Below are 12,674 nucleotides of genomic sequence, written 5' to 3' on the forward strand. Positions count from 1 at the left end.
TCAGTTTTCCCAGCTCTTTTACTTTCTTGGGGGAGAAAAAGGTGGGGGGCTAATGTAAATGAGCTGGTTGGAATTAAACCCAGCCACTTGAATGTGGAGCGTTTAACAGCAATCGATACAAAAATTATTGTAAATTTCTGCTCCCAGGGAGGTTGTCAAAGGGCAGGTCCGACTGTCAAACTGGATACACCTTCTTGGTCCCATTGGCTAGCTCTGACACTGGGCCCGCCTTAATTGAGCCATTCGGCTCATCTATTGGCTGATAGCCCCTCCATCAACACTTCCAGGGTCCCTGCAAACGCCTGATTTGGATTGTCATTGGCCCTTCGAGCTGTCAGTCAGTGCCAGCCCCCCTCCTCCCCCTCCTGGAACACTTTGCTTCCACCTCGTTGATAATATTGGAGCAGATACCGGAATATTATAAAATATAAGGAACAAGCAGGGACAGTGACGACCTTGAGCCAACAAGAGGGAAATAAGCAGAGTGTATATGAAATAGTTAGTGTGCAGGCTGCTGCTACTGGGAGCGAAGTGTCGGGACAGGAAATTAAAATGACTTTGTTGGGAACCGCTCGCCTGCGCTTCTGCTGTCTCGTCCTCCTGAACTTTCTCCGACACAGTCCCCGGAGCGCTGCTAACGAAGGTGAGCAACCGGCTGCAGCCCTGTTAGAGGGAGCATGTAACCCGGGGGAGCCTAGGGGCAAGTCAGGGAGCTGGGGGAAGAGAGCCCGCTGCAGTGATGGGTGAGTGAATGGTCCGCAGTGTTCCTATAGTAAAGTCTGTCTGGGGAGGGGGAGACCTGCTTCCTTCTCTCTATCCCCCCTCAATCCCGCTTCTCTCTATCTATCACCTTCTCTCCATCCCACCTCCCTCTGTCATCCCACTTCTATCTATTCCTCTCTATCCCACTTCTATCTATTCCCTATCTGTCCCACTTCTCTCTATCACCTTCTCTCTATCCCACTTCCTTCTATCTATCCTCCCTCTCTCTATCCCACTTCTCTCTATCACCTTCTCTCTATCCCACTTCTCTCTATCACCTTCTCTCTATCCCACCCCTCTATCTATCCTCCCTCTTTCTATCCCACTTCTCTCTATCCAGCCTCTCTCTATCCCACTTTCTATATATCCCCCTCTATCCCATTTCTTTCTATCCCTTCTCTCTCTATCCCACTTATCTCCATCTCACTTCTTTCTATCTATCCCTTCTCATTCAATCCCACTTTTCTCTATATATCCCTCTCTCTCTCTGTCCCACTTCTATCTATCCCCCTCTATCCCACATCTCTCTGTCATTCCACATCTCTCTATCACCCCTTTCCCTTGTGTATCCTTCCCTCTCTTTTTCCCACTTCTCTATCTATCCTCCTCTCTGTCCCACTTCTCTCTATCTCACTTCTCTCTATCTCACTTTTCTCAATCCCACTTATCTCTATATGTCCCCTTCTATACCCCACTTCTATCTATCCCCCTCTCTCTATCCCACTTCTCTCTGTCATTCCACATCTCTCTATTACTCCTCTCCCTTATGTATCCCTCCCTCTCTTTATCCCACCTCTCTCTATCTATCCACCTCTCTCTCCATCCCACTTCTCTCTGTCTATTCCCTCTTTCTATTCCCACCTCTCCCCTATGAATCCCCCAGCTCTCTCTTTATCCCCCCTGTCTCTGTACTCTTTGTCCGCTCTCTCTTTCTCTCACTCTTTCTCCCCTCTCTCTCTCCCCTCTTTCTGTCACCCCCTCGGTGTCCCTCTCTATCCCCACTCTTTCTCTATCCACCACTCACTCTCTGTCCTCCCAGTCTCTCTATCTCCGCTCTTTCTCTATCCCCACTCTCTCTATCCACCTCTCTCTATCCCCCTCTCTCTATCCTCCCTTTCTCTATCCCCCTCTCTCCATCCCCCCTCTTTCTATCCCCCCTCTCTATCTCCCTCTTTCTATCCCACCTTTCGCTAACCCCCCTCTCTCTATCCCCTCTCTCTCTATCCCCCTCTCTCTATCCCCCTCTCTCTATCCCCCCTCTGTCTCTGTCTTCCCCCTCTCTGTCCTCCCCCTCTCTGTCCTCCCCCCTCTGTCCACCCCCCTCTCTTTTCTCCCCCTCTTTTTCTCCCCCTCTCTTTCTTCCCCTCTCTTTCTCCCCCTCTCTTTCTCCCCCTCTCTTTCTCCTCTCTCTCAATCACCCTCTCTGTGTCCCTCTCTATCCCCACTCTTTCTGCATCCACCACTTATTCTCCGTCTTCTCACTCTGCTCTCTCTCTATCCACAATCTCTCTCGATCTGCACTCTCTCTCTATCCTCCAACACTCTTTGCAACCCCTTGCTCTCTCTCCCTATCCCACAATCTCTGCCTATTCCCCCTCTCTCTCTCTCTCTATCCCCCGCTCTCTCTCCCTATCCATACTCTCTATCAGCCACACTCTATCTATCCCTTAATCTCTCTCTCTCTTTCCCCACTCACTCTTTCTCTCTATCCCCTCACTCCTTTTCTCTCTATCCCCTGCACACTCTCTCTATCCCCTGCACACTCTCTCTATCCCCGCTCTCTCTCTATCCAACACTCACTCTCTCTATCCTCCACTCCTCCACTCTGTCTATCCCCCGTTCTCTCTCTCTCTCTGTCCCAGCTCTCTCTATCTCCTGGTCTCTCTCTATCCCCCAATCTCTCTATCCTCTCACTCTCTCTCTATACTCTGCTTTCTCTCTGTCCCCCACTCTCTCTCTCTCTCTGTCCCCCGCTCTCTCTGTCTCTCTCTCTCTCTGTCCCACTCTCTCTCTCTATCTCTTGTTCTTTCTCTCTATCCCCTGTTTTCTCTCTCCATCCCTTGCTCTCTTGCTGCATCCCCCACTCTCACTCCATCCCCCACTCTCGCTCCATCCTCCACTCTCGCTCCATTCTCCACTCTCGCTCCATCCCCCACTCTCACTCCATTCCCGGTTCTCGCTCATCCCCCATTCTTTCTCTCTACACCCTTTCCATCTCCCAATCTTTCTCCATCTCCCACTCTCTCTCCATCCCCCACTCTCTCTCTCTATCCCCCTGTGCTCTCTATCCTCCTGCACTTTCTCTCTTCCTATCCCCACTTTCTCTCTTCCTATCCCCACTCTCTCTCTTTCTACCCCCACTCTCTCTTTCTAAGCCCACTCTCGCACTCTCTATCGCTGCTTTCTCTATCTCCCTGCTTTCTCTCTACTCCACCACTCTCTATCCCCACACTTTCTCTATCTCCCTGCACCCTCCGCCTCCCTGCGCCCTCTGTCTCCCCGCGCTCTCTATCCCCATTCTTTCTATCCCTACTCTCTTTCCCCCTCTATCCTCACTATCTCTCTCTCCCTATCCCCACTTGCTCTCCATCCCACTTTCTTTCCCCTTTGCTCTCTCCCTACGTACCCCTCCCAATCTCTGCCTCCCTCTCTCCCATCTCCTCTCCTTCTCTTGTCTTCTCCACCCTCTGCCCATCTCCCGATCCCACTGTCTCCCCCAATCTTCCTGCCTCCCCCATTGTGCCTGTCTCCTGCCTCTCTCCCTGTCTCCCCTCCCCCTCTCCCTTTGTCTCACCCCTCTTCTGTCTCCCCCTCCTTCTGTCTTCCTCTCCCTCCCTCCCACTCTCTTCCTATCCCCCTTTCCCTCCCCCTGGCTCTCTCTGCCTCCATCCCCCCCCCCCCCCCCCCCCGCCTCCCCCCGCCCTCTCTCTGTGTCCCTTCTTTCTCTCTCTACCCCTTTCCCTCCCTCTCTTTCCTTCTCCTTTTCCCACTGTTCAGGTTCTTCCACTCTTACCTGCACAGTTATGTTTTACCCAGATTAGTGTGTGGGTTCACTCCGCGCTACACTGCACTCCACACAGAGGGAGGCCCGACGTGCAAACTGTCAACGTCAGGTTTTCGCCTTGTTTTAGCCCGGGTATGTGAGTGTGTGAGTGAGTATAGGTACTCCGGCTTAGTGCTCAGTGTTTGAACAGACGCGGAACCTGTCCATGGAGCTCGCTGCAAATGGCGCATCCTGCTTTTCTGAAAACTCTCATTTCTTTCCCTCCGGGAGGAGGCGGGTGGATGTAGCTGGCAGTGTTTGGGGTGCTTACCCCGGGTGCAGCACAGATTCCCCCCTCCTGGACAGTGGAGGCGAGGTTTAGGAAGAGGCAACATGGAATCTGCAGAAATGTTCAGGGGAAATGGATGGATGGATGGGTGAATGGATTGATGGATAGATGGATTGCAACACAAAACTCGAGGCAGTGCCAGTTTGATGCCAGGGTGGGTGGATGGTCATGGGAAGGGTTAAATGGGAAACTTGTCGCGTGTCTTTTGTTTCTGATCGGGTCAGAGGTGACTTTATATCCTGTCAAAATGTACAGAATGTAAATGAGTTTCTTTGTCTCCCAGACGCCCGTTAGATGTGAGGCTGAGTGAGTGGGAAAGCAGACACAGTAACTCCTCTCTGCTTTGCATCACCGTAGGACTGTTCTGTACAGTCGCCACTCGCATCCATCCTCTCCCCGGTGTAGATTGGATGTTGAGCTCCCTATTATCCTGGATCTGATTTAGCCAGGAGCCTTGTGGAATATGCTTGTGAGGATTGGAAATCGCTGCTGTCAAATCAGGCTCAATTTGGGGAGGCGAGTATGGTGATACGCTGAGACACACACACACCCTAACACTGGGCACAGAGAGTGTTCCAATTTCACTCTATCATTTTTCAAACCCTGTGAACATTCATTATTGTTAAGCCACTTATTTTGCTTGGACAGTGTGGATAGAGGAACAGGGAGGATAGTTCGCTTGCCGTTTGATCATTAGTTTAATTTAATTAACAAATAGCAAACTCCCAACTTGTTCCGTTCCACTGTCTCTTCACCCAGAGTAGAGAATGTGAAACATTTCTAGTCAAATGCTTCACGTCTGATGTCCCTTTGGAATGTTTGATTATTATATCTTGAATAACAAGTCGTGGTGGGATCCTGAGTTAATTTTCCAAACATTCTTTCCGAATGTATAGGCATCAACAAATTATTTTTCTATTGTAGCGCTATTATTTGAGAACTAATCAGAGCAGGGTGTATGTGTGTTAGACAGATCCTGCAATCTCGCCAGGATTCCTAATGATCAGGGCTATTGGTGGAAACATCACACTGTTCCACACCCACAGGCAGGCACACAGAAACCTCGAGCTGTTCAGAGCAGGTTAACTCCACTGATGTATGCAGGATGAGGAGGGTAATATTTTTGTGAATAGACAGAGTGCAGCTCACACCCTTTCCCATTGAGCAGAGCCTTGTGTTTTGACACACATAACCTGGCTCACAGAGCATTTATTTTTGCATACTACACACTAGCCTGTGTCAGCAGACTGAAATATATATATATAGGCCTGTGTACTGAACTGTGTACACACCACCCAGTGTAGTCATACTATGCCCTTCACACACAGTAAGAAGTCTCACAACACCAGGTTAAAGTCCAACAGGTTTATTTGGTAGCAAATACCATAAGCTTTCGGAGCACAGCTCCTTCGTCAGATGGAGTGGATATCTGTTCTCAAACAGTGCAAACAGACACAGAAATCAAATTACAGAATACTGATTAGAATGCAAATCTCTACAGCCAGCCAGGTCTTAAATGTACAGACAATGTGGGTGGAGGGAGCATTCAACACAGGTTAAAGAGATGTGTATTGTCTCCTTTAACCTGACTGAGGTTTAACCTGACCTGACATCTCTTTAACCTGTGTTGAATGCTCCCTCCACCCACATTGTCTGTACATTTAAGACCTGGCTGGCTGTAGAGATTTGCATTCTAATCAGTATTCTGTAATTTGATTTCTGTGTCTGTTTGCACTGTTTGAGAACAGATATCCACTCCATCTGACGAAGGAGCTGTGCTCCGAAAGCTTATGGTATTTGCTACCAAATAAACCTGTTGGACTTTAACCTGGTGTTGTGAGACTTCTTGCTGTGCTTACCCCAGTCCAACGCCGGCATCTCCACATCTTCACACACAGCCCAATGAATTGGCACCTTCAGTTTTGTGCAGGCTGTCTTGTGTTAGGCAGTTTGGCACACTAAACAGTGAACATACCACCCAATGTCTGTATGCTGGATGGTGTGCACATTGCTCTGTGTCTGGTACACTGAGCTGTGTGCATACAACCCTGTGTCTGGTACACTGAGTGATGTGTGTGTTGCTCTGTGTCTGGTACACTGAGTGGTGTATACATTGCTGCATGGCTGGTACACTAAGCAGTGTGCACGCGACCCTGTTTCTGGTACACTTAGTCATGTGCACATTGCTCTGTGTCTGGTACACTGAGCTGTGGGCATGCAACCGTGTGTCTGGTACTCTGAGCGGTGTGCACATTGCTCTGTGTCTGGTACACTGAGTCATGTGCACATTGCTCTGTGTCTGTTTCACTGAGCAGTGTGCATATTACCCTCTATCTGGTACACTAAGCAGTGTGCACACGACCCTGTGTCTGGTACACTGAATCGTGTACACATTGCTCTATGTCTGGTACACTGAACGGTGTGCACATTGCTCTGTGTCTGGTACTCTGAGTGGTGTGCACATGACTCTGTGTCTGGTACACTGAGTGGTGTGCCCATTCCCCAGGGCTGGCACACTGAGTGGTGTGCATATTTCCCTGTGTCTGGTACACTGAATGGTGTGCACATTGCTCAGTATCTGGTACACTGAGTGGTGTGCACATTGCCCTGTGTTTGGTCCACTGAGTGGTGCGCATGTGACCCTATGTCTGATACAGTGAGCGATGTGCACATTGCTCAGTATCTGGTACACTGAGTGGTGTGCACATTGCTCGGTATCTAGAAACATAGAAAAACTACAGCACAAACAGGCCCTTCGGCCCACAAGTTGTGCCGAACACATCCCTACCTTCAGACTTACCAAAAACCCTCCATCCTATTAAGCTCCATGTACTCATCCAGGAGTCTCTTAAAAGACCCTATTGAGTTCGCCTCCACCACCACTGACGGCAGCCGATTCTACTCGCCCACCACCCTCTGTGTGAAAAACTTACCCCTAACATCTCCCCTGTACCTACCCCCCAGCACCTTAAACCTGTGTCCTCTCGTAGCAGACATTTCCACCCTGGGAAAAAGCCTCTGAGAGTCCACCCGATCTATGCCTCTCAACATCTTATACACCTCTATTAGGTCTCCTCTCATCCTTCGTCTCTCCAAGGAGAAAAGACCGAGCTCCCTCAGCCTATCCTCATAAGGCATGCCACTCAATCCAGGCAACATCCTTGTAAATCTCCTCTGCACCCTTTCAATCTTTTCCACATCCTTCCTATAGTGAGGCGACCAGAACTGAGCACAGTACTCCAAGTGGGGTCTGACGAGGGTCTTATATAGCTGCATCATTATCCCCAGACTCCTAAACTCAATCCCTCGATTGATAAAGGCCAGCACACCATACGCCTTCTTAACCACCTCCTCCATCTGCGGGGCCGATTTTAGAGTCCTATGGACCCGGACCCCAAGGTCCTTCTGATCCTCTACCGTACTAAGAGTCTTTCCCTTTATATTGTACTCCTTCATCCCATTTGACCTACCAAAATGGACCACGACGCATTTATCTGGGTTGAAGTCCATCTGCCACTTGTCTGCCCAGTCTTGCATCCTATCTATGTCCCTCTGTAACTTCTGACATCCCTCCAGACTATCCACAACCCCACCAACCTTCGTTTCGTAGGCAAACTTACCAACCCATCCCTCCACTCCCTCATCCAGGTCATTTATGAAAATGACAAACAGCAAGGGTCCCAGAACAGATCCCTGGGGCACACCACAGGTGACCGACCTCCATTTAGAAAAAGACCCATCTATATCCACTCTCTGCCTCCTTTGGGCAACACAGTAAGAAGTCTCACAACACCAGGTTAAAGTCCAACAGGTTTATTTGGTAGCAAATACCATAAGCTTTCGGGGCACTGCCCCTTCGTCAGATGGAGTGGAAATGTGCTCTCAAACAGTGCAAACAGACAAAATCAAGTTGCAGAATACTGATTAGAATGCGAATCCTACAGCCAGCCAGGTCTTAAAGGTACAGACAATGTGGGTGGAGGGAACATTAAACACACGTTAAAGAGATGTGTATTGTCTCCAGACAGAACAGCTAGTGAGATTCTGCAAGCCCAGGAGGCAAGCTGTGGGGGTTACTGATAGTGTGACATAAATCCAACATCCCGGTTTAGGCCGTCCTCATGTGTGCGGAACTTGGCTATCAGTTTCTGCTCAGCGACTCTGCGCTGTCGTGTGTCGTGAAGGCCGCCTTGGAGAACGCTTACCTGAAGATCCAAGGCTGAATACCCGTGACTGCTGAAGTGCTCCCCCACAGGAAGAAAACAGTCTTGCCTGGTGATTGTCGAGCGGTGTTCATTCGTCCATTGTCGTAGCGTCTGCATGGTTTCCCCAATGTACCATGCCTTGGGACATCCTTTCCTGCAGCGTATCAGGTAGACAATGTTTTGGGCAAGCCAGTTCTGGATCCACCGGGCAGCAGCCCCTTGGATCCCATGTCCTCTCACTTTTTCTAGAAGCCTTGCATGGAGGACCTTATCGAACGCCTTGCTAAAATCCATATAAACCACATCTACCGCCTTCCCTTCGTCAATGTGTTTAGTCACATTTTCGAAGAACTCCACCAGGCTCGTAAGGCACGATCTGCCCTTGACAAAGCCATGCTGAGTATTCTTGAGCATACTAAACCTCTCTAAATGCTCATATATCCTGTCCCTCAGGATCTTCTCCATCAGTTTACCAACCACTGAGGTTAGACTCACCGGTCGGTAATTACCTGGGCTATCCCTATTCCCCTTCTTGAAAATAGGAACCACATCCGCAATCCTCCAATCCTCCGGCACCTCTCCCGTCTCCATCGACGACGCAAAGATCATCGCCAGAGGCTCTGCAATCTCTTCCCTCGCCTCCCACAGTAACCTGGGGTACATCCCATCCGGACCCGGCGACTTATCTATCTTGATACCATTCAAAGATTCCAGCACAACCTCTTTGTTAAATTCCACATACTCAATCCTTTCAGTCCACCGCACGCCCACAGTACATCCACCCAGGTCCTCCTCGTCTGTGAAAACCGAGGCAACCTCATTGAGCACCTCTGCCATTTCTACTGGTTCTGTACAAACTTTCCCGCCTTCACCTTTTATAGGCCCTATTCCGTCACGTCTCATCCTTTTACTCTTCACATATTTATAGAACGCCTTAGGGTTCTCCTTAATCCTACCTGCCAGGATCTTCTCGTGACCCCTTCTGGCTCTCCTAATTTCCTTCTTTAGTCCCTTCCTACAAGCCGTATACTCTTCTAAATCCCTATCTTCGCCAAGCTCTCTGAGCCTATTGTACGCTTTCCTTTTCTTCTCGACTAGGTCCCGCATAGCTTTCATGCACCACGGTTCCTTTAACCGACCAACACCTCCCTGTCCAAAGTCCAAAGATGTGCGGGTTAGGTTGATTGGCCCGGTTAAAAATTGCCCCTTAGAATCCTAAAATGCGTAGATTAGAGGGATTAGTGGGTAAATATGTGGGGGTAGGGTGGGATTGTGGTCGGTGCAGACTCGATGGGCCGAATGGCCTCCTTCTGCACTGTAGGGTTTCTATGATTTCTATGATTTCTGTCTGCTCGGAACGTTGTCCTGTAGAACTCGAGACAGACATTCCTTGAAAAACTGCCACCTCTCTTCAGTACATCTGTTACACCGAGTGGTGCGCACATTGACCTGTGTTTGGTACATGAGTGGTGCGCACATTCCTCTGAGTCTGTTACACTGAAGCACAGACTGAGATCTCTGCTGGGGAGCTAAATGCACGTGCAGAGTTCCAATTACAAGCCTTCAACTGTGAGTGATTTTTATTTTTAAGTCAGGAAAAAGTTGATTGTCCCTCTAGCTCTCTGCTACCTTAAACTGTAAGCAACAAAAAAGCTTTTGGTGAAAGAATGCTAATGTTAAAGTTTCCAAAATCAACTTCATGCTGTCTGCAGCTGCATCTGCTGATGGTCTCATGCTGTTAGAATAGTGTCGTATTAATGTCCTATCAGGACAGTCAGACTGTCTGTCTTGCATGAGGATTGCATGAAATCTGCTTCTCAATAACAAGCTCCAGAATGATAGCACTACCATAATGACATGAATCACATAGAATTTACATATAAACAGGCCATTTGGCCCATCTGGTCCATCCGCTACACACGCTTCTCCTGTCTTATTTCATCTAACCCAATTATCCTACTCTGCTAGTACACAATGGGACTCTTAACCCCATAGTTGTGGTTTCAAGCCTCGCATTGGGCAATAGATTTGCTTTCAGCTGGAATGTTGCGACCAGTTCTGGCCACCACATTTTAGGAAAGATGCAAAGCCATCAAAGAGGATGGGAAAAGGTTCACGTGAATGGTTACAGGGATAGTTTAGCAGATAGATTGGAGAAGTTTGGACTGCTCTCCTTGCAGAAGAGAAGGTTGAGGGGGCATTTAATCGCATTATTCAGAATCATGAGAGGTTTGGACAAAATAGATGGGGATAAATCATTCCCTTTGGGGGAGGATTGAGAATCAGGGGACATGGATTTCAAGTTTGAGGGATTCGAGGGGAAATTGGATTCTTAGCAAAACAAAAAAAATGTGCAATCTATGGGAGCAGACACTGGGTGAATTGCCCCTCCAGTGGGCTAGCACAGACACAATAGGCCAAATGATCTCCAGCTGTGGTGTAACCATTCTGTCATTCTATCAGGCTATCCTTCTATCTACTCCTTTCTCTTGTATGTACTTATCAAGCTGCCTCTTAAACATATGAACATTATTCGCCTCAACCACTTCTTTATAGTAAAGAGTTCATAGCAAAGAGTTCCACATTCTCACCAATCTCTGGGCAAACACATTGGTTTTGAGCCCTGATGAAGGGTCATCCAGACTCTCAATGTTGGCTGTTTTCTCTCTCCACAGATGCTGTCAGACCTGCTGAGATTTTCCAGCATTTTCTGTTTTTGGCTCCTGAATTCTCTATTGGATTTATTAGTGACTGTCCTTTATTATATCCCCTGGTTCTGGTCTCTACACCAAGTGGAAACAGCTCCACACATCTATCCTCCCAAACTCTTTCATAATTTTAACAACCTGTATCAGAATAAATATCCCCAGCCCCGTTTAATCTTCCCCGAAAATTAGAACTTCTACTTGAGATGTGACTGCAGGACCCATCCATGGGTCACTTTGCTGCTCTTACAGTGGACACTGTGACACTATTAGCAACTTTACATTTGCCCAGATGGTCTTAATGGATCTTGAATTCTCCACTGATTCATGTCCACGTCATTCAGTTCCTGTTGGGATGGAGGCTGGCTGCTGCTTCCAGCCCAGTGGCTAGCCTGTATTTCTCACAGCTTCCTTCTGAATATATGCAGCACTCATTCTGCGTCAGTATTCTCAGCTTTGCATGTTCCAGACTGTTTTGCATCTGTGCTATTGACTCGTTCCAGTAATGCATTCCTTTCTCCCAAGGGGCAGCGCTTATACAAATTGTCAGCTCTGCTTGCTCAGTTTAGCCTCACATGTAAATTTGCATCCTTTTTCAGTCTACATATTTTCAGCTGTTTGTTCTTTGCATGTCATTGTACAATAATGATTCATAGAAATCTCAGCGCAGAGAACATTGAGTCAATCATCCCTGTGCCTCTGCTAACTCCAAATCGGAACTGGGCATTTTGAATACCATTATCCACACAGGCTTTAATCGTCTTTTTTCCACCTCCCAAGTGTTTTGCTAAACTCCCTCCTAAAATGTCGTCCTTGTCCCTGAGGAAAAGGCTCTTGCCTCTGAGTCAGAAGTTCACAGGTTCAATTCCCACTCCTGGGACTTCAGCACCTAATCATCAGCTGACTCTTGCCATCAAGTACTGAGGGAGATCTGCACTGTTGGAGGTGCTGTTTATCGGGTCAGATGTTAAACCAAGCCCTGACAACCCCGTGTAAAGATCTAAAAAATCCCACGTGCTATTTAAAGAACCATAGAATCCCTGCAGTAAAGAAAGAGGCCATTTGGTTCATCAAATCTGCACCAACTCTCCGAATGAGCAAGGCATACTGTCCCCAACCCCCGCCAATGCCCGTAACCCTGTGCATTTATCATGGTAAATCCACCTAACCGATGCTAAGGGGCAATTTAGCATGGCCAGTCCACCTAACCTGCACATCTTTGGACTGTGGGAGGAAACCAGAACACCTGAAGGAAACCCACGCAGACACGGGAAGAACGTGCAAACTCCACACAGACAATCACCCGAGGCTGGAATCGAACCCGGGTCCCTGGCGCTGTGAGGCAGCAGTGCTAATCACTGTGCCATCGAAACGCCCAAGAAGCACATAACATTTCACTCCCCCTGATGTCCCGGCCAACATTTATCTCACATCTACAAACAAAAAATGGATGATCTAGTTTATTTCATTTTTGTTTGTGGATGATTACTGTGCGGAAATTGGCTGCTGCCAATGAACTACACCTCAATTGTATTTTAATAACTGTAAAGCCCCGAGGTTGTGTAGGGGGTAATATAAATGCAAGCCTGTCTTTTCTTTTAATTGTCACGTCAACTTTCTTGCCAGGACTCAAAGGACTGAGTTATCGTGACAGATTGGACAGGCTAGGA

General features: G+C 48.2%; 1 protein-coding gene across 1 annotated transcript in view; it reads left to right on the forward strand.

Annotated features, from left to right (window-relative positions):
• Window positions 1–411: 411 nt before the first annotated feature.
• epha10 (EPH receptor A10) overlaps window positions 412–12,674 on the forward strand; it is a 582,772-nt gene continuing 570,509 nt past the window's right edge. Inside the window, exon 1 of the mRNA XM_078237784.1 lies at window positions 412–643. Coding sequence (XP_078093910.1) covers window positions 553–643 — 91 coding nt within the window. The 5' untranslated portion in view covers window positions 412–552. The remainder of the gene's footprint in view (window positions 644–12,674) is intronic.

This window comes from Mustelus asterias, chromosome 21 (genome assembly GCF_964213995.1).
Source record: "Mustelus asterias chromosome 21, sMusAst1.hap1.1, whole genome shotgun sequence".
NCBI classification, from domain to species: Eukaryota; Metazoa; Chordata; class Chondrichthyes; order Carcharhiniformes; family Triakidae; genus Mustelus; species Mustelus asterias.